The sequence below is a fragment of the Excalfactoria chinensis genome, chromosome 3, assembly GCF_039878825.1.
Source record: "Excalfactoria chinensis isolate bCotChi1 chromosome 3, bCotChi1.hap2, whole genome shotgun sequence".
NCBI lineage: Eukaryota > Metazoa > Chordata > Aves > Galliformes > Phasianidae > Excalfactoria > Excalfactoria chinensis.
In genome coordinates, this window is record NC_092827.1 from 29,837,835 (window position 1) to 29,863,582 (window position 25,748).

The 25,748-nt window shown below is 39.3% G+C and overlaps 1 protein-coding gene across 3 annotated transcripts; it reads right to left on the reverse strand.

Moving 5' to 3' along the window:
- Positions 1 to 5,115: 5,115 nt before the first annotated feature.
- On the reverse strand, positions 5,116 to 23,544 carry LCA5 (lebercilin LCA5). 3 transcript variants are annotated; one of them, XM_072331958.1, is made up of 8 exons: positions 23,409 to 23,544; positions 17,732 to 18,123; positions 14,971 to 15,500; positions 13,508 to 13,645; positions 12,229 to 12,325; positions 10,609 to 10,754; positions 8,845 to 8,983; positions 5,116 to 7,088 (listed from the first exon to the last, which is right to left on the reverse strand). In XM_072331958.1, the coding sequence occupies exons 2-8, from the start codon at positions 17,928 to 17,930 to the stop codon at positions 6,286 to 6,288; spliced, it is 2,052 nt and encodes a 683-aa protein (XP_072188059.1). In that variant the 5' UTR covers positions 17,931 to 18,123; positions 23,409 to 23,544; the 3' UTR covers positions 5,116 to 6,285. The 3 variants fall into 3 exon arrangements, with proteins under 3 accessions (XP_072188059.1, XP_072188057.1, XP_072188058.1); XM_072331956.1 differs by having other exon boundaries at positions 23,296 to 23,540; XM_072331957.1 differs by having other exon boundaries at positions 23,286 to 23,540.
- Positions 23,545 to 25,748: the final 2,204 nt, after the last annotated feature.

The window sequence follows — 25,748 nt, forward strand, 5'->3', positions numbered from 1 at the left end:
CAGAAGAACTCTCGGTAAGAGCAAACTTAAAGAGGACAAGTTTTGCTGTAAGGGTCTACAGAGGTAACACTCAAATCCCAAGCTGTGAGTTCTGGCTGAGTGCCACAAGTCAAGGGCTGCCATTGGGCCAAACAGGAGAAGAGCTCCTGAACTCTAAAGTACAAATTTGCAGATCTTACATAGGGGTTAACGGAATTTCAGGATGACAATGATCTGCTTCCCAGGAAGATTCATCTTACTTTGAACTCAATAGGCTCTGCAACGCTCCACTCCTTAGAAAATCAGGCCCGTTTGTCAACTGCCACTCACTAAAATGAGGATTCACTGAATCAGGCTTTGGATGGACTCTAAACCTCAGAGTGCAATTTAAAATTGAGAAGAATATGGAAATATTAATATTTAATCAAATCACATTTCTAGTGAATGCTGTAAATGTTGCTCATGCCACGTAAATGGTGGATATCTTTTCTGGATTGCAGGATGCTGGGATTTATCAACTTAAGCAAAACTGTATCCTGTGCCATCATGTGCAGTAGATTCAGTAGAAACAAAATCCAAGAGGAAAAGGGTAAGAATACATGAGAGTACTCTTAAGAAAACATGCTATATTTGTGCATTTCTCTGATAGAAGAAATTACACATTGCAACTCGTTCCAGGACAGAAAACTGGCTGAATGCCTTTTGCATTCCAATATTTGAGATTCAGACAGAGGATGCCTATATACACACGAAAATGGAGCAGTGCCATCAAACGAATGAAAACTCACATTTTTAGTCTAACTTCTGCCAGCAGTGACACAGAGAAGGGCTCCGTGCCTCTCATTTCCTCAGGGTTTCCACATGGGTGCCACAAGGCCAATAGGTTCAGAAAGCACACATAGACAAACTTCCAGTGAAACCCAGGCAGTGTTGTTGTTATTCTCTAAGATGGGTTATGAGACAAAGAAAGCTACGCACAAAGAAAGCAAACAAACAAATGACTGCTGGTTAAATAAGAATCGTGCCCCGGGACCCAGATGCTTGGTTCACACAGGCAGTTTAAGGTTTAGTTTCAGGAGAACACAAACCCACATTTAGCTTTATTGCTACAGGAAGGTCAGGTACAGGAGTTTAGTAAGTGCTCTTTGACAATCCAAACAGCACTTCTTCGTGCTGACTACTAGTAATCAACTGATCTTTAGTGAATTACAGAAGGTGGGTTATCCATCCTTGCCATGAGAATTACTAAGCAAGGCCAAAAACTTTTTAGAAGCTTTGCAAAAACACAGCAGCATGCAGCTTGAGTCCTGCAAACTCTCATGATACCACAGTGAACAGTAAAGGAAGCATTTAAGCCTGATGTAAATGAAAAATGAATGGATAGGTCAGAGATGTGGGAGCAGCAGACAGTTCAGCAGAAACTTCTGCATCAACTTCTCACCAAGATCCTGTCACAGCAATATGCAGCTTTTCAGGCTACTGGGAATACAAGGGCAGCCTATACCCAGAATAAAACAAAGACTTAAGCCATTAAAGGGGCATGGAGGACAGATGAAGACCAGCTTAGAGCTCTTGGCAGCTTAGAGATCCTAATAACTCTCAGAAGTGAAAATGGAAGAGCACCGAGGGGTACTTGCCAAACCCACAGCCTTCCATAAACCAAGCAGTGACTAGGGGATGCAAGGGCTTCCTATCAGACAAGCTTCATGCCCTGCACTGATGCAAGAAACCCTGAAAGTCCAGCTGGGTATAAGAATCCTGGTACCCAGCCAGCGGACAATGTTACATCAACACATCCCTCTTAGTATTCCACTTAGTACTACCGCTTGTATGTGGTAGTACAGACAAAACCAGTTTTGAACCATCACAACCCCTTCTTATGAAGCCTTCCAACATTACTTCAACCCATGGATGAGAAGATACACATGGTTGGTAGGAAGCTACAGGGCAAGAAAGGAAACCCAGAGAATAGGGAAAGCGAGGGGAGTTGAGGAAAAAGATAACTGCTGTGTTTAGGTGAAGTAACAGTCAAAACCAGAGAGCACAAATGATGGTCAACAGGGAGGAAAGTCACAGCCATAACAGCATAAGTTTATGAGAGTAAAAGAAGAATGAGGGTTCTGGGGCAGTGGAAATATTCACAGAAGTGACAGGAAAAGGTCCTCAAGACAAGGTTTGAGCAACATGCTTCAGAAAACAGGAACCTGGAAAAAGCTTTATAAGGTACAGGAGGGATATTGCCTTACTGTGGCAAGAAAGAGTTGAGTCAGCATTTGTGCCATAAATACAGTGCTCTCATATTTAAGAACAGATGGCCATGCAGGAGTAACTGAGGCAACTTTGTTTAGGCAGTATGGAACAGCTTTGTACCAAGGTCTTACAAAGGGAGCATTAATACCAGTGGAACACGGGAAGGATGGCAGAATCACAGAAGGGCATAGGCTGGGACCTCTAGAGGCCAACTGGTCAAACCTGCTGCTCAGAGTCAAGAAATAATATACGAGAGGTGAAAAATTCCCTTCTGTCTTCACAGATACAAGGTTAAACCATACCTACAGGCCAAGTCAGACTTATCCTTGGTTTTCTATGGCTTATGTTACCCTCTGGAAGCAATGGTCATATGCTGGTGGAATCACTATTCTCTCTGTGTTCTTTACTGCAGAGCACAGTTTTTGGCTATCAAAAGCAGATATGCACAACAGTCACTCTAGCTCACTCTAAACACACACACCCATTGCAAAGACATGAACCTACATTTCAAACAAACTGGCTGGTGCTGAGCCAAGTGAGCCATACCTGTGAGAGGTATCCTAGCAACTCCTGGCAGCCAGAGGTCCTGGCTGACAGTGCACACTGATGCAATTGTTCTCCCACTGACATCAAAACTTCACAGCTACTCAAAGACAGAATTCAAAACAGGAGATCACGTTAAATATGATCCAGCAAAAGAAAAATCTTATAAATGAGCAAAGTCACTCAGGGCATCTCTTGTTTTTAGAGTCGTCAGACCAGGACAAGAGAAGATCAGACTTCATGAAGCCACGTAGCTCTGGGGACAAAAACTCCCTTCCTGCACTTATTCTCCTGAAGCTGTTAATTTCTGCAGTGTAGATCCTTGCTAATCTTGGCTTTAGAGCACTATGTCAAATTTATTATTTTCTGGAATACTACAGGCTCACCCTGAGGACTCTGGTATGTAAACAGCCACAAAAGTCCCACTGATGCTCTTCTAGCCATTTGCCACAAGGCATTTTCCTAATCAGATTTCTACTCCTAACATGCCAGATCAGATATTCTTCCATAACCCTCAACAGAGCTAATAGACTCTGGGCTAGCAGAATTAGAGCTTCTGTCTTGGCACCATAACAAACCTCAGGCTACCAGGTAGCCTAAAGCACATCCTCTCCAAATTTCCTCATTTAGAAGCATTACAGATTTGAAATCAACCTCTTCAGGCATGCATGCAATAAGCAAAGCAAAATTAGAAAAACAGAATTTATCAGAGTTCTAACAGAATCTACAACAATATAAGCATCGAGTCATCATCACAGATCATCATCAGAACAGTTTACACTTGTGGCCTGCTCCTTATCCCCCAGTGTGGAGTGTTCTGCAAACACTTAACCACTGCTAAAGCAACATGCACACTACGTGGATATGGATGTCAAGATCAGGGGTAAAAAGGGCTAATGCACACCGATGAACCCAATCATGATGTTTATAGACCCTTTTAAGACCTTGTAGAAGTTGCTTCCAGACAGTGGAAAATCGTTACTTCTCAACATCAGAAATTCTGCTTGCAGATGTCAAGAAGGATCCAAAAATTCCACCCTCCTGCTCCCTCCAAGTCCCAAGTGCTTGATTTATACTTCTTGACCGTAATGGCATTTACACACAAGTAACACTAAAACCGTAAACGTAGCAAGAAAAGACAATAAGCTGTAGGGATAGAAAGCAATCGGGGAAAACAACAAATATACCTGTGGCACCATTCCCAGCAGATTAATTTATTTTCACCTCCCTAGAGGATATACCTTTTTGTGCAAGCCGGCACAATGTTTGCTTCAGGAAAGGTCTGCTAACAGAACATGGACACTTGTGAGCTTCAGAACAGGCTGATAGTGCAAAGCAACTTAAGAAATATACATTTACAATTGAAAAAGCAGAGCGCAACAGTTCAGCAAGATAATCAGAATCTGCTAGATGTTAATGGGTCACTGTACAAACAAACCAACCAATCCTCCATACACTACGTGATCCTTAATAACCACGGCAACTACATGTTTCATGTCCTGTAATCCTCAACCACAGGAAACAAAAGCAAGCAGCCACAGCAGTATCTTCATGAGCACAGCCCCTTAGTCTTGAAGGGCAGTACTCATCCACAGTTAAGAAGAGAAAAATATAAGATAAATATCCACTCGCTCGCATACACTTAACATGCTTACAAGCCAACTTTTGCCACTCAAAACATTGTATATCCCCAAACAAGTAACTGAGGAAGAATAACAGACATTTAAACTCATTACCACAGGTCAGAATTAAACTTCTGACAGTAAGTAAACAAATGAGCTGAACTCTGTAACACTACAACCGACATAAGCAGGTTTGCACCGTAAGCAAGCAGGTGAACATGGCTTGCTTTTCGCTTCAGCCTGATTAGTGAGAATAGTCCTCCATGCCCAGTCTGGATCTGTGACTAATTTTCTTCTGATTTTCTTTCTGAACGAAAGAGCAAAGAAAGTTATTACATGATGCAGGCGCCAGCCTTTCTTTTCAGAAAAGCCATTGTTTCCACAGAAATCTTGATTCAAAGCTTCTTGAAATCATGATAAACCCCGTCTGTATTTTAGTATGTTTTAAATCAGGCTCATAGGGAGCGTTATCAGGAAAGCATTTAAAAATCTGCCACTCTAGTAAAGAATGATGACCTTCATGTAATTATCTGGAATGCCTCTGCTATATACTTCACTGCCTGCAATTCTAATTTATGTACATGCACCATGCAGTGAGTTACATGACTGGCAATGTCACTATGAGATTCACTCCCCACCTCTCCCTCCCACGCCCTCCATCAGTAACACAATATAAAAAGTCAAAACTTTTTGTTAAAGATGATCTACACGTACAGATTTTACTTAACTGTTTTAATAAGAGCATTTTTGTTAAAAAAACAAAAAACAAACAAAAAAACTTCCTAATGATTGGAATTTTATGTAGAAAATTACAAAAAATGGCATTATATAATAAATATAACCCGAATATATTGGACAACCTGGACAAGTTTGTTATTAAGGTCTCCAGAAAACCTATGCAGAAAAGAGATCAGCTGCTCCTGAGTTAGTTGTATTTTTGTTGAGGTTCTTCCAAGATAACACGATTGCAGCATAGAGTATTTTCTTTCCACCTGAGGCTCTGTGCAAGTTCAGTCTCTTCCATCAGTTTCATGACATTGATGTTACATATGCCTTTTCCTGATACAGTTTACAGGCTCTCTGAATGCCCGAGAAAGCAAACTGAAGCTTAAAAGTAAACCAAACTAAAAGTAGAGTGAGCAGCCTACAGGTAAAAAAAAAATACACCTCCTACACTGGCTAGCCAGAGATGCACACCTACTAGCTGCTCTGAATGCCAACGCTGCCACTTAAAAGCCCATTACTTTCTCAGCTAGCTAACTCTGTCATAAATAATTCTCCTTTGTGAGAAGTATGGTTTTAATGATCTATCACAGATGACACATAAGTCTTGATAATTAAGAGAGTGATAAAGACTGTGTGCAGAAGTCAGCAAGAGAGCACAAAACGTCTATGAGTGCATGTAGGTAAAAGGTGCACATGACTGTAAGCTTTTGTAAAACCTTCCCTTCCTACAGTGTGTTAGCACTGTGCTAACAAGACTCTGGCACCCCAAGCCACAGCCGCATACGTCAGATGGCACCATGTGGCAACAGGAACCATTTATCCGGAGCCAAGGTAGGGGCAAGTACATCTTCTCTGACTTAAGTGGCAAGCTAGTCGCTATCTCACCTATCAACAAGTCCCCCAGGACAGCTTCACTGTCTTACTGCCAAAACAGTCCCTACCAGATCTTCCAGGCCTGTATTTAGATGTTATTTTCTAAAACAAATTTCCTGCTTGTAGCTTAGGCTGTTCTACCAGAGCGCATCTTTCCTCTGTACAAATATATCCATTTAAGTAAATTACTCCTTCATAAGGCTTTACATCTGAAATATTTCAAATCTGTATCTAATAAATATTATGTGAAAATATTCATTCAGTGTTTGCATATGAAAAATATAAAATATGATCATTTTAAGACTACTTCTTCAATCTCATCTTCTAAAGAACCCAGAGTTTTAAAAGCTGGCTTGCTTCCAGCATGTTGCAGACGGTGCCTGTTTAGGTTTTTTCCTTCACTGAAAAGATCATTGTCTTCCTTTACTTTGATTTTGCTGTTTTTATCAAGAAGGGTGTTACTAGATTCCCAATCTATGTCAAAAGATTTCACATCCTTACTTTTAGGAAGGAGGATGGTACTGGCACTGTTTCCAAAGAGTTGTTCCATTAAATTGGACTTCTTTTCTTTCTTACTATGGAAATCTGCATTTTCCTTCATGTTTTCTTCTAAAGTGTCACCTTTTTGACTAAGCCAACTTGGTCTCCCTGATACTTTTCCAAAGGAAGGTACATAACTACCAAATGTCAATTCATTACTTAAATCTACAGTCCTTAAATTTCGCTGCTTCTGCCCTTGTGTTCTTGTGGCATCCTCCTGGTTGTCCTCTTGGGGAAACCCATTTGTGACCTTCCCTGGAATTTCAAACAACTGACCATTTTTTTCTTTCTTCTCTGGAGAATCAGATTTTTTCAACGTGTTTACAAACGATGTTTGGGAAGCAAGTTTCATATTCATTGCATTTTGAGTTTCTCTATCAATTTCATTCATTTTGGCAAGTAGAAATTCACTTTTTCGACGTTCTTCCAGCATTTCAGTGCTATCCGTCTCTATTTCAGGTTTGTGTGTTTCTGTATCCATCTTTGTTTTATCTTCTTTATCCAATAAAAAGCTGCTTTCCTTTTTCATTTTGTCACATTCTTCCTTTTCCCACTCTGTAGGAAGTTCAAACATTAGTTACAATGTCTTAGTCTTAAGCTGCCTTTACAAGAATGTTTTGAAAACAGTGCAAGGAAAAGCCACTGAGTATGCAATATGTTCTTTTATGCACAGTGTGGTATTCTCATTGTAAAATTACTCAAACTACAACTAAATCCACAACATTCTCTGCTGAGATACAAAGGTATACTACCATTTTTATAAAAGGATTAGGACATTTTCCACATTTTAGAATACCGGCGGAAATTCATTTCTGCCAACTGCCTTCTTATTTCCTGGCTCTGAAGAGAAATTAGTGTGACACCACTGATTTTAATAGTTCCAACTTGCACAGTACTTTGGTCTTCATCAGCATCACAGACACTGGGATAAATAGATTTTACTGTCAAAGGAACCAATCCTGTAAAACTATCAGGCAACAAAGTCACAGACAATCATCACTGTTTTCATGTTGTGCGTGATTTTAAACATTCTGAATCTTCTGCATAAGACACTTTCACACAAGGGTCTCATATCCCATTATACGAATACAAAGAGAGCGCCTGTGCTAATGACAATCTGCATAAATATAAAGGGGCACGTAAAGAGCAGAACAGTAATTAAACTACTCATATGTGCAAATGTTTATGTGTACAAGAAAAAAAATGCTTCTAAGAATTTATCTTCTCAAGTCACAATAGACATGTTTGTTAGGTCAAAAGTTGAATAAGAGTTGGCCTATTCAACACATTGGCATTTCCTTTTGAACTCTTAATTCAAACTGTTGATTGATGTTTTCACAGCGTTCCATGCTATCTACTGTACTTCTGACCAAGCCTACAGAAATAACTCCAACAGTTCAGTTTGTAAGTATTTTCAATCACATTGTATTTGAAAATATCACTGCAAGTAAAGTAGCTACCTTTCTGTATGCAAAGCGGGGAAAATATCAGCTTATATGATTAGAAAACATGGTCAGAATCATCTTAGGTAACAGAACAAACTCCTGGCTTGTTTAAGTTAAACACCAATGTGAGTGGAAATAGGGGAAATTATGTAGAATTTAGTTAAAGGCAGCTGTAGTTTTTTAGATTTCTTCTTTGTCAGCTACAATAACTGCTTCTGTTAATTAACTATAATCACTGAAAGAGCATTTTAACATGACAGGATGTGGTTTGTCTGAAATACTTCAAAATACATAAAAGAATCTTATAAATGTAAGCCACTAGTATGTTTTGAAAGCCAAATGAATAAAGAATAAGCAATATTAAGATGTAAAGATAAAAACTGATATGTCACAAATAGCCACACGAAATGATTCACACAAGATAAGGTAAGAACATAAAATTACTATCTCCAATGACAGAAGTGAAATAAAGACTGAAAAAAGAGGCTTTATTAAGGACAGCAGATTTGTGTTACAACAGTACCAAACTACTGTCTTACCTTAATAACATGTAGCAAATCAGAGATTATGTCAGCATTTACTTGCTATGTCATCCTTGTTTTGTAAAGCAAAATCTCTCAGACTTCAATATATTTTTGCTGCTACACACTTAATCACATCTGAGTACAGGATTCAGATTACTCTATATTCCATTTTTCTTTCTGATCTCTTTGCATAACATAACTGAAAATAATTTTCCACTGTACTGATCTCTGCAAAATTATTTTGCTCTTCTCACAAAAAAAAACCCCACCAAAAACCTCGCAGTCTCACTTGCTTAGTATTCCATGTTACATTATCCAGCTTTCAGCTGCCCATTTTCTTACCATCATGTAGCTTTTGAAACCTCTCCTCTGAAGTCTGTAGTTCCTGAACACGTTTCAGCTTCTCTTCCTTTTCTCCGTCTTGCTCTTGTTTTAGGAGGTCTGCTTGCTCTTTCCATTCTTTGTTTTGAGGCTCTTTTTCCTGAAACAAATTAATACAATAACAAACCAATGCAGAAAAATAATGCAACAAACAATATCATACAACCTTCTATCTCACTCTAAAATTGTGTTCTTTACTGCTAATCATAAAAATGAGTAAGACATGTAAGCTAAACCAACTCTGACAACTCAGGGATTTGGCATTATTATCTTAACACCTCTAACATTCATTTGAAACAAAACTAACAACCAATTCTATTCAGTAATACACATTTCAGGAACACTGCTGCTTCAATGTCATAAAATTGTCACTGTGTTAGAATAGTTTTCCCTAAAACTCAGTAATTGATGTTAATAGAAGCCAGACCCCAGCCCGTTTTTGTTTTAGCAAACAAGCAATTAGTTACCACAATCTGACTTCTTGCTGATGTGAGTAGGTTGTAGATTCAGACAGTTTCACAATGGTACTTAAAGTTACGGAGTATCAAGTGACAACAGTGAAAGAGAAAGGTTCATTCTTGGGTTAAAAATCAGCTAATGAGTACACATTCACACATTTAAAAGAAAATATGCTTGAAAAGATATTAAAGTCAACAGTAAGAAACCACTAACAGAAAAGCAAGGAAGAGAAAGGCAGCCTAATCCAACAAGTGGATGCTAATCTTGAGGCTTGTGCCTATTTCTCTAAGAAAGCGTATTTTACTTTATGTGGGAGTTTACTTTACTCTAAAACAAGTGAAATAGATTACCCAAATTTAATTTACATTACTTAAAGTAACAACTGGATTTCACAAGCTGTGCTTGTACCTACTGTGTGCTTATGGAACTCACACTCTGAAGTGCTGGAAAATACATACACTAAACTATAGCCATACACACAGAAAAGATTCTGAAATAGAATGCATGAATAAAGAAACCAGCCATGAAAATACTTCCCTCCTATCAGGAAGTCAGTGAAGACCATCATGAGAGTATTATTTCTTACAGACAGTCCTAGCCTTATGGAAAGAAAGTGCATCAAATTTGTACCAGAACCTGTCTAATGTTATCTTTCAAATCTCTAATTCTAGCCTGAGCTCACAGAAGCATTAGGAATACTTCTAATTGTACCATTCTATAATAAAAAGGGAAGCAGGAAAAAAAAAACAAAAAACAACAACAAATCCAACCACGTTCACAAAGCTGGATAAACGACAGAAGAAATACCAGTACTCTGACAATAAGAGGAAGCATTAGATTTATGGCTCGTGAAATAAATTTGCAAAGTAAAAGAAACCATAATTAAGACCAAAACAAAAAGACAAAGCAGCCAGCACTGTTACAACAGATTGCTCACATAAGCTTTAGAAGTAAAGAAAAGGAAAAAAACAAAATGAAGGCTTGAAAACATCAAAGAAATGACAGAGGCAGAAAAAGAAACAGGTAGAGTTAGTGGGCATCAGTACGACACAGAGTATGGTGAACTGTCACAAAAAATGGCACACAACATTTCTGAAAGGGTAGAGTTTCTCTTAAAGATCAGAATGTTGTCTAAATTATTTTTTGTATATTTATACATTTTTTTTTCCCAAAAATCAAGCTGGGTATTCAATATTCAGGCTGATAGATTAATTATATGGAACAAGTCTCAAATACTTTTATATATATAATTTAAATGGAACTCACTATTCTTGAAAGAATCCTCTCTTTCTTATCTACTGCATCACTACAGATCAATTCTGACTCTGGAGGAAGTTCTACTGGTGAGAAGCATCCACTGGTCTGTACTCCTTTCGTGAGCTGTGCTCCTTTTTTGATATTTTGGTTGTTGGCTGTAGCAAATAAAAACAAAGCGTATCTTTACTTTAAAATATCCCACTGTGTATCTACCCAATTTTCTTTTTTCCCCAAGTATTTGCAAGTATGGAAGTGGAAAACGTTGACAAATTTCACACAACTGTTCCCAGCACCTGTTACATGCTAAATAAACAACCAAAAAAAACATACAACCAACAAACCCATATAAAAAAGCATGCATACAAGATGAAAAAAAAAAAAAAAAAATAGAATAAAGCTATTTATAAGACTGAGAGGGGACCTGATCCAGGTCTATAAATATCTGAGGTGTGGGGGGCAAAGTGGTGAGGCCAGACTTTTCAGCAGTGCGTGGAGACAGGACAAGGGGAAATGGCCAGAAACTTGAGCATAGGAAGCTCCACACAAATGTGCACAAGAACTTCTTTATGGTGAGGGTGACGGAGCACTGGAACAGGCTGCCCAGGGAGGTGGTGGAGTCTTCTTCTCTGGAGATATTCAAGACCTGCCTGGATGCCTACCTGTGCAACCTGGTGTAGGGAACCTGCTTTGTGAGGGAGGTTGGACTCGATCTCTGGAGGTCCCTTTCAAGCCCTACAATTCTGTGATTCTGTGATTATACAAATCACAGTACACTGAATATTTGTAAAAATTTAGCCACAAGATACGTTTTCATCTTCTTGCTTGTCACAGAGTTCAGAGAATTCATATTCAGAGAAGTAAGATCCTTAAGTTAAAATATACTTTTTTGTATCTTAAAAGCACAAAATCTTAGTTCTATTAAGTAGTGTATTTTAATACCTGAACATAAAAACAGATTAATAGTAGAATACCTACAATAAAAATGAGCAATAGATAAAGTGTTTGAAATGTTGGCATTAACTATTTAAAACAGTCCCAGAAATTGCTTCTTCTGACAAATAGATTCTACTGATCCACCAAAGACTGCCTGAGTACACAGAGACATACAAACATAAATGTATATTTATGCTGGTAGCATAAGGCTTGCGGCTGTTCTGTCGCTCCAGAAGAAAAATCACCGTAATGATGCTTTTAGAAGATTACATCCAGGAACATATGTACGCTGATGAAAAATGTACCACAGCCAATCTGACTAAATAAATTTCAATTGGAGAAAATTATAAACAAAAAATCTTTCCCAAAATACAGCAGAGACATTTCGTATTTTCAGTCTTCTGTTCACTGTCATGTAGACATCTATAACCTATCAGAAATTTCACTCTGTAATCTTCTGGTCCTCCTTCATCCAAAAACATCTGAGAGAAATTACCTATATGGAGGAAACCTGAAGTTCTAGTTCTACTGCAGCTACGGGCCCTTCTTCCACAATGACTGCTGTGTAGAAAGCAGTGCCAAAAAATTAAGTCTTCTCAGACAAGCAGTGATAGGATCAGTATGATATAAACCTGGTAAAGTCTAATTTCAAAGTAGCAGTACTAATTTTTCTGTCCTTATTGCTTTATTTGTTACCTTTCTTTCTTTGAATAACATCCATGCCTTTTCTCGGTGATACCTTCAGCATACGATTAGCGTATATATTTTTTGCATCAAGTTCTCTTTCTTTTTCCTATTAAGGAAAGAGATGTAAGCAGGAGTTAGTAATGTTTCATTCACTAGCGGTAAACTAAAATACAGGTTATAAATGGAATTTAAGTAAGGCATCAACAATTCTGCCCAGTTTTCAAGGAGAACAATCACATTCCTAACTTCTCTTGTGCTCAAAAATTCAACTAGAGCTTTCCTCTACTCCTAATCCTCATTACCAAAATGCTCTGGAAAAAAATATTGCAGCTCTGCAGCAAAAATTAAAGTAAATGCCAGTGTTTCCATAAATGTAACTAAGAGTAGTGATGTATATATAGACTGCACAAGAAAAATTTCTGTATTGTAGAGTTAAACATTTCAAGGTTACTTGTCACAGGGTGAGCTAATATTACAGAGCAGCGTCCCACTGTTATATGTTATATAAAAGCCTCATTATATTTATTAACTAAAATACAGAAATGAACAGTGAATTACCAGAAGCCATCTGATAATTAAAATATTTTCAGAATCTCAAACTCTCCACTAACAAATGGTGCTAAAAACATTCACTGTTCACAAGCAGATTTTTGTATCACTAGCGCTGTGTGCTCAACAACTAGTAAGGTGACAAACTGCAGCATCTTCAGTATATAAGAATGTTTCTAACATGGAGTTTCCTTATAAAGGCATTTTCTTTATAAAGGCAAACTGATAAGGTAGAATACATCGCTTTCTGAATCACAGTTTTACAGGAAAACTCAGAATTTTGGCAACCAAACCAGGAGTTAAATAAAACTGCACAGATTTAATAAAGTGTGTAGATCTCTCACAACTAATCTTTACACAAACCTACTGAAATCCAAGTACACTAGTAACATAAATGGCTGCATATAGCTGCAGATCTGATTTAAAAAACAAGTCTTCAATATTTAACTTTCCAGTATACCTTGTGGTTTAATGACCATTCTTGGCTAAGTACTTGGTCTTGTTTTGTTTAACTAGCGCTATCAATAATGATAACATGGAAACACTGCTGCTCAAAAACAGGCCGTAGAGTCAGAGCATAGAATTTATCAATGTGAAACCGGAAAAGAACTCTCGTGAGATAATCAAGTACATTATGAGAAAGTGCAACCACTGCTAAAATACGTAAACTTGATCACAGGTACTTCCAAAGATAAAACACCAGAACACAGATACCAACTTGCATTGCTTCACATCTTACCTTCAGCTTCTGATTTAGTTGAAGAAGCTCTTCTTGGAGAGCTCTATTTTTGTCTTGTGCTTCAAGCACCTTTTTTTTCTTCAGTTGTAACTCTCGTTGAAAACTGCTACCACTTAATTCAAGATTTTTCTCCAGATCCTTCAATTAAATCAACAAAATAATACTTTTTAAATAACCAAGAACACTTTTTTTTTTTTACATAATCAACATGGTTTTAAAAAAATAAATAAATAACAAAAAAATAAACATCTTGGATGCAGAGATCAACTCCGCCACTACTTTAACACCAAATACATTTACACCCTAATCCTAATGCTTAAGGGGGCAGACACAGCACTTGTGGGTGCTGCTGCTCATCTTTCTGGAATAGCGAGGGGCAATCTGGAGACATAATGGTATCCACTAGCCAATGCTCCTGAAACAGGCAGAGAATGCACCTCCTTATCTCTAGTAAAACCCTGACCTGATGGTTTAGAAATGAGACAACTGAAGAGGAAGAAGACAGGAAATAACCATAATCTACTAGAAAGAAATTTATGATGGTTGTTTCTTTTGCATACCCTCACCTCTCAATAGCTGTTTTAAGTGAACCTGTAAGGATGGGAGAAGGTAGAAAGCAGATGAAAAGATTCTCACTTTGAGGGCATGACTCACTTTCATATATTCCATGACTACTACAAATGCTGAGATACCTGATCTCCAGGTGCCAGATGGTGACACCACAGGGTGACTGGAGAAATGTAGCCATTCCTACTACAGGAATATTCCTTTTATTCTGGGGTCTATTTCATGAAAGCTTAATTTCCACTTTAATCCTTCAGGTTATTGTTATCTATTATCACCGCAATATAACTTACAATTCAGTACTGATACTTACAATTAGGATGAAATTGAAATTACGATGAAATACCAGCTAAGCATGGTATTGTATATAATTACCAACAGTTTAATATTGCTAACACTTTTTTTTTTTTTTTAAAGTAAAGTGAGTTTTTAAGGCATATCTTTAAATATTTTTTGCAAATAAAACTAAAACATATTGAAGATGTATATATATAACTTACATAATATTTATATTTTATATAGTACATTATATATATAATTACAGTATATAATGTTTTATATATGTGTGTATATATATATATATAAAAAAGAATTGTAGCATACAGTTATCTGAATATCTGATAAATGTTTAAGAAATGCTGCATATACACTGACATGTAATAATTCGTAAACAGCCATTTGAATGCATGACTACTGAGTATACAACCATATAGTCACCCCAGGAATATTTTTTGCACATAAATAGCATCAAGTAAAAGAAAGATTTTCTACTTGCTCCACCAAAGTGAATAAAAAAAACCAACAAAACAGCAAAGAAAACCAGAAGCCAAACCAATACATAAAACTCACTGAGTTAAGAAATATCTGAACAAGTATTTCTTATCAAAAGCTCATCTCACCTTAATTCTTTTTTCACTCTCTTCTAGTCTGCTCTCTGCATAGGCTAGTTTCTTAGCCAGGTCATCTCTTTCAGCGAGGTTTTTATCTGCAGACAGCTTTTTCAGTTTCTGCAAGACAGTTTTTGTTCGGTACAGTTCATCTTCTGAATCTTTCAGCCTTCTCTCAGTGGCACGTTCCCTCTCTTGAGATTTTCGTAGGCGCTCCCTTAATATTCTAATCTCATTGTTGTGTTGAGCAATGAGCTGAGAGATTTCATTTTCTGTATCTTCAAACTTATTCAAGGCTTTCTCCTGCCTGTGCTGAAGCCTCTTCAGTGCCCTGTTTTCCTTCTGCAGCTCATCCAGTTTGATATGGAGTTCGGTCAGTTCATTTCGGAGCTCATTGATTTTCAGCAGCCTAGCAGAAAGAACTCTCTTTGTAACAAGATCTATATCTTTCGCAGGAGAATCCCTAGTGAGGCTTTGAGAACGGAAACCCCACCGTGTCCCTCTTTTGCTTGGTGCATATTTGGAACCAAACTTCTTTGTGGCTAAGAGAGGAAAAATCAAAAGCACGTTTATTAGAAGACAATGCAAGTTATCGATTCAGGCATCCTTCTTGGAATGAAGTTCTGCTTGAAACAATTCTATAATACTTAGTAGAGACTGCAGCTTTCAAATCAGAAAATAAAAAGCGCCCATGTGAAAGCATTATTGTGCTTCCTTCCATAGATTTAAAAATGGGATATTATGTCTGTGATTTACTGAAAGAGGTAATACCTGCAGACATCAACACAGAAGCATCGCAAAGTAATCACCTACAAACTGTATCAGAAATGACAGACATTTTATTAATATTTGATCACATTTACTAGCTTGCTTAAGATAGAAATACTGTACCCTTACGCATGCAATACTATCAAATGCTTTTAAAATTGCAACAATTAGCTGAGAGCTAGCTAGTTATGCATTATGCAAGATGTAATTTTCTCAGACAAATGCAACAGTGTTTTTAAATCCATGCTGACAGATAAAACTGCAATTTTAAGGGGTCAAAAAAGCATACAAAGCAAAATCATAAATCTGATGAAAATCCAGTTGTCCCTTGAATTACTTATTCCTGTATCACAAGCTATTTTCCTCAGAGTATCCTTATTTGATTACTAGTATCCATCACTTACATTTTTTATTTGCTATTATTTTATTCCCATCACTGCAGATAACAGCTGAACATTGGTGTTTCTATCTTATTTGCATCTCAGGCAAGGCTGAGAAAAATAAAGCACATCACACACCAAAAATCCATCTTAAAACAACTGACTATACATACAGCTTAGTAGAAAAAAAAAAAATAAAATACTCTGAGCACTGGTTTATACAGTATAGAGACTTGAAAACTGGTATATAGAAATAATGCAGTTATGCACACACACAGTGTATATGACAGCAAATCCTTCCTTCCCTTTAATGTTCATCATGCTTCTATTCTACAGAAAGCGATTTTCAGCAAAAATAACCACTCCAAAAAAAAAAAAAACAAACAGGAAAGTTTTCTCCCCCCCTCCATGAATAATACTTATGTGACATTTGGGTATGAAAAGATTAATACAGAAACTGCATCTTTCACTAATATAGGAATCGCATTTTTCCTGCTGACAACTAAGAATGTTACCATGAACCTTGCAGCCTTCATAAATTCCTCCAGATTAAGAGCAGAACCGAAAACTCAAATACCAAGTTTGCACTTCTGACCATATAGGTAAGTTGGGGAAGAGTGCATTTCAAGAACAACACTACATTCACCACGCCTTCATGTAATAATTGTATTCAACTTTAGCTATGCCAAAGACCTATTCATTTCTTTGCCCACTCCAAACCAAACAGAACAGTGGAAGTGCAGTTTTTGTTTCTCAGATACCCAACCCACAACTGCAATGCCACTTCTGAACATAGAGAAGTTTGACAAAATGCTGGGGTCTGGAGATGCTCTCCCTGGAAAACTCTGCCATCAAGGATTTGCAAATAAAAGAGTATTTGCTAAAGAAAAGTAAGATATGCTTTCACTTCACCAGAAAATGCATGCAACTATTTAGAAGAACCTGTCAAAATGTGGGAGAGAGGCTTCATAACCCTCCTTCAGCCCCGAAGCTGTATAACCATTCTTTTCTTTTTTGCAGGGATGTTTGCCTCCCACACAGTCTCAATCAACAAAGCAGCTCATGAGGTACATGTGAGGGAGCTCAGAGTACAGCTATATTTTACCCTCAGGAAAGGCCTATTAAAAAAACCTCTTGAATTTCCATTCCACAGGCAACTAAACTTTCCCCAAACATTTTTATTTTGTTGTATTGCAACATTGGTGATTGTTTCTTAGGTTTGTTTTGTAACTACACCTTATTATACAGGAAAGCTCAGTCACGCACACTTCCACAACCAAAGGATCTTCTCTTTTATAGACCATGTAGTACTGCCTTGCCTTGGGTCTTCTTGTCAAAGACTCAAAGAGAACAACAGCAAGGTGCAACAAAAGGCTAGTTTAAGAGCTGTGCTTTTCTGTCAAAAGAAACATGAGTAATTCTGAAAACCAAAAACATCTCCCTTTTACAGCAGTAGGTTAATTTCATTTTTCAACTGAACAGATAAGAGTCTACCTGCCACCTGCAGTATAATTCACACAAATGTTATTAGCAGATTCTTACAACAGTAGAATTCCCACTTTTATTCCAGCTTTCAAAGACTCTTTGGAGAGGCTACAAAGGAACAGTTTCTGCTATCCACCTACCTTGGTAGTGCATAAGACTGTCTGAAGCTCTTGTTTTGTGATCTTGCTTTTCATGGCTTGTAGATGGATAGCTTAGAGTAGGTGAACGGTCAGATGAATGGGATGCATTATCTTCATCTGAATAATAAGAGTCACTATTTCTATCCTCATCTGATCTTCTGTCTTGCTCAGAATCTGGGCTCCTTACCCTTTCTCCCATTTTTAAGCTTTAGCAGCTTTCCAGATTCTTCTCAAAGGCTGTTCATTTTGACACAAAGGACCTTTCAATATTCACAGCAGCAGAAGCTGGATTATTTCTTTGTGTTTATCATCTTCATCTCCAAAGCATGAGATCTTTGTAGTTCAGCTCAGCAAACAGAAGTTATCATTCCAAATGCATTTTTCTGTAACAACTGAGAGAGATAAAAAAAAAAGTGAGAATGGCTTTGCTGTTAAGAAAGATATAAGAACTGTAAAATGACTCAGAATTCCTATAATCTTATGATGAATAGCTACATTAGTCTTATTATTTATAATAAATGGGACAGATGCCACTCTAGGAATGGAGCTAGTACTACACTCAATAGTTTGAGGCAATTCATCGCCTAAAGATTATCAGAAAATTACTATAGCTGAATCTAGAATAAGAAATTCCCAGACCAGACAGCAGATAAGCCCCTGGAAAATAAACCAAGTGAAAGCCTGAAGCTATTCAGGAAGCTAATATAAACATGTTGAAAAGCTTTCTAACCCAAGAAATTGACAACTTATTCCTATGACTAGAACTGAAATGGTATTTGCAGATATAGACTAAGCCTTCTGTACCTCAATTTCTCATACTCTGATGATATTAAATGAAATGCTTGATTAAAAAAAAAACAAACAAAACAACAACAAAGAAAAACTGATCTGAAGTTTGTTCTACTAATGACCTCTGAGATCCTACCTGTGTTAGTGTACTCCTTGCCTTGGGAAGTACTCTTGTGCCCTACAACTCATAGTGCATCATAAACTGCTTCCAGAACTGGTAGGATCACATGTATTTGTATCATGTGCTTTACATGCTAACGTCATGTACAGTCTTTTAAATGTTTATTTTTGAAATAACTGATAGAGAGACCACTGCTGGTATGTGGTAAACATCACACGTTTTACACCTGGTATATGGTAAATATTACCAGATGTAAAAAGGGAATGACTGCTTCTGCAGACTGTCTTATGATGTAAACTGAAAAGTCTACTCCCTATGTAAAAATCACCTTTGCATTTTTCAGACACTGAGAACATGGAGCAAATACACTGAAAGTTTTCCTTGCCTTTCCTCAGTCAAAACTGAATTTTTGCATCAGTGCATGAAGTATTTAACTGCCTAAACTCAGCCTCCTGCACCTTCCACCTCTCTCCCCACACTTCAAGCTTATTTCTCCACCTATTTCCAATCTTTCCAACCTTTCCAACCTCAAGACATCAGGAGTCTCTAACAGATGAATAAATAATACACACACAGGAGCCCGACACTTCTGCCTGTAGAATGAAACAACCATTTTGAAACAAGATAGGAGCTCAAGTAAACTACCCACAAAAACATTGAGCTGCTTTCAATCAAATCTCTTCTACACTGCAGGGCATATGACATACCTGTAAATGAGCTGCAATTTTTTCACCATATTATGTCACTTTGCTATCCTAATGAAATAAACTTAGCATGCTTTCCTGGCCTTCTGTTCCCCTGTCTATAGATAAGAACTGCATAGCCAAGCAGAACAGAAACGTCAGCTGCCAAGACAGTTTTCATCACAAATTCAAGCTTTCCAGCCCACTACACTGTTAGCACACACAGCTCTGCCTCCAGTGACAAAGATGGATTTGCCCTCTTAATCTATATGGCAGGAATTAGAATATTAGAATACTCCAACAGATTTCTAAACTGAGAAGCTGCTGGGAAATAATTACTGAATTATTTGGAAAAGAGTGTTTTTTCTTTACCTGGGGAGTAACTTTCTAATACGCTGCTTTTCGAGCACCTAAGTATTTCCAAAGAGATTAAAATAAATCAGGTGACTGAAACTTAGTCTGATGAAAACAGAAAGATGAGCAGTGCTTAAGATCACTTGTACTAGCGATTCCTTAACATGTGCTGGAAGGAGTCAGTCGTAGTGAGCATTCAGATAACCAGCAATGACTATTTTCTTTTGCTTTGAATTCATGAAGCCATCAAAGATATTTCAGAAGTATACACCTAACCATAATTGTATTACCATGTTTGCCTGTGAAGGTGAAAAAGATTTCACAAGCACTAATAAGCGCAAGACTAAGATCATGTAAGACACCTGAACTTAGGAGGGCACAACCACACTCCCAAACTGCTCACAGAATTTGTTATCTTGCTCCTTGATTCCAAACTGAAACACAGGCACAGTTTTGGCAACATCCCATTCTCTACAGTGTGCACAGGTAAGACTGCATTAGGTCTGCTTCCACAAGATAGAACCTCAAGTCATACTGAAGATAGACCATAAAATATAAGCTAATGGTAAAATAGTAAAATAACATAAAATCTGAAGATAATACTCTGTAGGGCTGTAACAGGCATCAAACTACTTCAGTCATCCTGACTGAAACAACATAAAAACTGTAATTGCGTTTGCAGCCTACAACAAATGAGGTGTTGTCACCTCTTCCAAGAAGCCATAGGCTTTATTTTCAGCTATCAGAATGGGCCACGAGACTTGTCAGACGTTGTCTGGACTCCTCTTGGATGTTTGGAGCTTTATTGGGGTTTATTTAGCTGCAAGGAAATTAGCTAACCACCACACAACTTACCTAACTAGTTTTTGCTTAGCTTTGTATAACTGCACACTTCAGCACCCATAGTTTGATTTATAACAGATAGCAATAAGCACTAGTTATTCTGTGCAGAGCAAACTGTCTGCAAGCCTTGGAAAAATAGAGCATGGAAGATCACAAGCATGGGATGACTGGGGGCCTTAAAGTACACAGGGCAACAGGGGGGCCCTGGACTGTAATAGCTCACCAGTGGTCAATTAATGATTGCTCACCAGGTGATACAGCCTCAGTAATGGGTAAAATCAGTTCTATAAACATCAATACACATAACAAAGGACAAGTTCTTAACATGAGTAAAATACACCAAATGTAGTAAATTTGGTGATATGATACAGAGCCATGAAGTGCTGAAAAAAGAACAAGGTGTGCAGCATGTTAACAAGCATAAAAGCAACCCCAAATGGACACAAAGAGAAGTAAACCATCAACACACTCCCTCCTTCCAAGAGAGGATGTGGGACACTGACAGCTCCACCCTGCCCCAGACAAAGCCCTTCAGGTCCCAGAGGGAAAGTTGGTGGGTGAAGGAAGTTTGGTATCAGAGGTTGTACCTTTATCACTGTAACTGCACATAACCTGAACTGTGTTAATATCTGAACTAGAACTAAGCCTTTGATTAGACCGTTAAGATTTTAATTAGATTAACAACCAGTTCTCAGCTCTGAGTCTAACATGTGTTCCCTTTTTTGCCCACAGCAATGGGCTGAATGAAACAATGTGGTGGGAAGTCAAGCAGCACGGACTGCCCCGGAGTGCTGAGGTGGGCAACCCGGCACCAAAGGCACCACATCCACAGCCATTAACATCTGCACACCTAACTTCTGCAGCGGTACTAACTTCTCTATTGGGCAGCTATCTTCAGTGATGGGTGTATAGCCAAGGTACACCCTACTTGTGTCTGCTGTTAAGACACTGAAAGGAATCTCTGTGCACAATATTTTTTCTTCTTGAGACGAAAATGTATATAAACCAAAACAAGTGGTATCGCGTTTGGGGAAAAATGTAAGTGTCTGCGATTCAATTATCTAGATGTCTAATTATATATATAAAAAAAGAACATTCGCTTTCACTTACTAACTTAAAGATGATCAGTCAGTAATTTTATAGTCCCATGAGCACTCACTGAATAGGCAATAACCTTTTGGAAGAATGCGTTTCACAACGGTATTTAAAACAGAGAAACATTATCTTGTGAAGTAACATGTAAAAATGTATCCACTTCTCTACTGGATGCTCCCTTTCAAGAATATTTTCATAGAATCATATATTACTTGAGTTGGAAAGGACCCTTAAAGGCCATCTGGCCCGACAGCCCTGTAATGAACAGGGACACCTACAGCTACATCAGGCTGCTCAAAGCCCTGTCCAGCCAGGGATGGGGCATCCACCTCCCTTAGCAACCTGCATTAAGCATTACTTTGACATACAGCAAAGAACAGTAATTTCTGTTCTGATGCTCATTGGAAAAAGGCGGGGAGGGGGGGGGGGGGGGGAGGGGGGGGGGGGGAGTTAGAAATCATCAGACAGAAAATAACTTGGAAAAGTATAACCAATGGAAGCTCCCTCGAGGAAATCCCCCAAAACACTTCCAAACCTTCAATTGGTTTTCAGTTCCATCACTTGCTAATATCGCCACACTTACCATACAAAACAGGAAGCATCTTTCAAGCTTTGCCAGATGCCATTTTCCACCAGTTTACAATGCAATTTGATTAACATTAACAAAAACCACAGAATTTATCTTCAGAGCAAACAAATCACTGTTATAGGCATTTGGATTTTACTTTAGATGGCTTAAGGATTATTCAATTAAGAAATTCTTTGGTTCATTGACTTTTCAACTGTTACCAACAAGCTTGAGTTATTATAAAAATAACCATAACTTGCTTGAGCAAAATCTACAGAGATACTGGTTTTGTCCCAGTACCTTTAATGATGTAAAGAGGGAAACATTGAATTACTGGGGGGAAAAAAATATGGCCTGAAACAATATAAGGAATACACACCAACAAACCAAAGCAGAACACTCCATCAAAGTGAGCAGAACTTCTCCCTCCCCCCCCCCCCCCCCACTTTAGCAGCTGAATGCATCGAGATCAGACCAACACAGCACCCATGAAATAAGTCTGGGACTTACACAACTTCAGAAAGCTCCATTTCCAGAATTTCACACTTGTTTACTTCAGCAACTATCTGTTGCTACTCTTTACGTCTTTGCCCTTGTGAAACCCTCTGGTGTTAGTGGGAAGAAAAAGAAAGAACCCAACCCAAACGCACTGGCAAGCAGTAAGGCTGCAGGTCACTGTGGAGCAGCGTTGCAGAGGTCACAACACAACCCCAAGGGATGACAGAGGGCTGCCTCCCATCGCTCCTAAGCGTACCACAGAACCAGAAAGCAGGCTATGAGCGAAAAACAGGGAGAGAGAACCACTCGGAGGTTCTTCCTCCCTTCACCACACACACGGGCCCGGCACTGCAGAGCAAGGCTCAGCCCAAGCGCCAGGCCCTCAGCCTCAGGGCCGTCCTGACAACACGCAGCTCAGGTGTTGATCCCTAACGGCGCGGAAGAAAGCAAGAAAGTAGCCTTCAGACAGAAACACCCACCCAAGAGACGGGAATGCCGAACTTCAGAGCAAATCACCGCCAAAGAAGGCAGCATCCCTGCTCCTCCCCCACCTTTTCCGTGTCTCAACGCCACAGCCCTGCCAGAGCCCGTTAAGGAACGCACCGAGCGTTACCTCAGGGCTAACGCTTTCCAGCGGAGCACCTCACGCCGCGGGACAGCGCTGCAACCTCCCACCTTCCTCGGCTGCTGCTACTGTCCGGCCACCCCCGTGGAGCCGCCGCTTACCCAGCTCGGGCCCGAGGCCTCAGGGGCTCGGCCCTTCTTTCAGGCCGGGCCGCTGCCCTGGGCCCCGCTCCCCCGTAGGGCCTGGCCCGGCCCGGGCCGGCCGCCGCTAGCTCGGCCCGCGCGGCGCGACGGACGCGGCGCCGTTGCCACGCTACACTTAAAGGAGCCGCGGCGGCGCTCGGGGGCTATTGACAGCGGCTGCCCCAGCAACGGGGCGCAGAGGGAGGTGGGCTCTCCTTATCAGCTATTGGCCGTTAGCGCTGCCAGTTTAACGGCTATGGCGTCTGATTGGTGTCAGTGGAAACCGACTGCTGCTCCTATTGGACGGAAGCTAAATTTTGGCTGCTTGAGTGGCTTAGTCACTGCAAGGGGGGCGGGACGAAGGCTGGGCGTCGCGGGTAGCGCCGGATGCGTTGCTTCCGTCCTGTGGTGCCATAGCGGCGCCTGAAGGCGGAGGGAGCTTCGTGTCAGGTCCGGGACCTGCCCCTGCGCCGCCATCTTGGTTGGTGTTGGAGGTCGTGTTCAGGTTGGTGGTGTGCTGTGCAGGGTCGGAAGGCGCTGAGGAGTGGGGCACCCTGCCTGGTCTCATCACCATTCGCATGTGGTTTGCAGGTGTCTCTCTGAGCTGCCTTGAGATAACCTTTAATGATGAATGTGCTCAATCGTGCACCTTTCTGGGGAAAGAGAAACCAATAGCTGACCTTCCCCCATTTAACTTACTGGTGGAATCCAGTATGGTAACCCAGCAATGAAAATGGCGTAGGAATCTGGATGGAATAAAATAGAACATTTTGTATGAAAGTTGTAGGAAAAGAAAAACTGAATTATATTGATTGTACGCAAGAACTCTTAATGTGCACAACTGCGTGTCTTGAAAATGCAGTTTAACAAACAGGCTGGGATGCAACTGGTAACATATTGGCAGAAACTCCAAATAAAAGGGATGGAGACGTGTTTGCAAGAGCACCAAAGCACTGGGGCGGTGTAGACCTGACGCAGAGCCTCCCAAACTCAATAGAGCTTTTGACTTTTTGACAGCAGAATCACAGCTGGCAGGCAAGCAAAAAGAAATCCACCAACAACTGGTCTTAATTTCCTAATTTCGATTGTCTTCCTAATTGCACTTACTATTTTTGCTATATTTGCATCGCTATTATGAAGTTGATTTGAAAAAAAAAACAATAAAACCTACTCTGGATCATTTTTTCAGCTCAGCTTCCCGTGGCTTTGTATAGCTCACCCTTGTGCTAAACAGCTAAAGCGTATAATTCATCACAGCGACGCTGGCAGAGATTCATTCCTGTCCTTCAAAAAGATCCAGGGAAACGCGGAATAACAAAGACAGAATAATTTTATTGCTCGCAACTGGAGGAAATGTATTGCCTGTCTCTGGCAGCAGGCCAGGCCAGAGTCTGAAATGCTGTTACTGCTGTAAATGGGATGAAAGAGATTCATAATCCATCTCCATGCCTACTCCAGCTAAGAAAATTATAAGCAGAGAAAGCAATTAAAAAAAAAAATAAAATGAAGAAGGAGAAAAGGGGGGGTAAAAAAGGGGGGGGGAAAAAAAGAAGAAGAAGAAATACTGAAGATTTTGTGTGTGTGTGTGTGTGTTAATAATTCATGGTCTAATTATCATGACTAACCCTTTGGGTTTGGTTAACAACTAAGTAATCGTTAGTTATTGAATGTAAATAGTAAAGGAATTGAATTTGGGCATTATGTATCTTCAGTACCTGGACTGAATTTAGGATTTTTGTTCAGAACGATCTAATCAGGCTTCTCCATCAGCTGCTCCAGCCAAAATAATGTTAACATTCCTAAATCAGCTGCCCGACTGGAGTGAACTCAGACATTGTGCAATATTGGCATAGGGATTAATCAATAGAGGTTCTGAACCTGTTAATGTAAAACCTACAAATATTGTGTTCTCTACACTGCATTTGATATGGTAAAGATAAATGGTATGACATTTCGGATTCCCTCGGATGAGGCAAACATGTGAATCACCTGAGCAGAAAGTAATGTTTTGCAATTTTCTTCTGTCTTTGTAAAGCCAGACTGATGCCGTAACTGCCTGCTTGGATGGAGATGTTGTTGGAACAAAGTGTTTCATTCTGGAGCTAGAGAGAGAAGCAGAAGCACATGTTTTCCTATGCTTGAAAGCAAAAATGCCACTGCCTCACAGCTTAAGGGAGAAGAGGGCTGCTTTAAAGAGAGGGATGGAAGCCTTCAAACACTAAACCAGATCACAGTGTCACAATGTTCCCAGAGGTATCAACAGTGGTGAAGACCCCATGATTATTGGAGCCCTTGCGCTTTTAATCATTGCATGTAAAT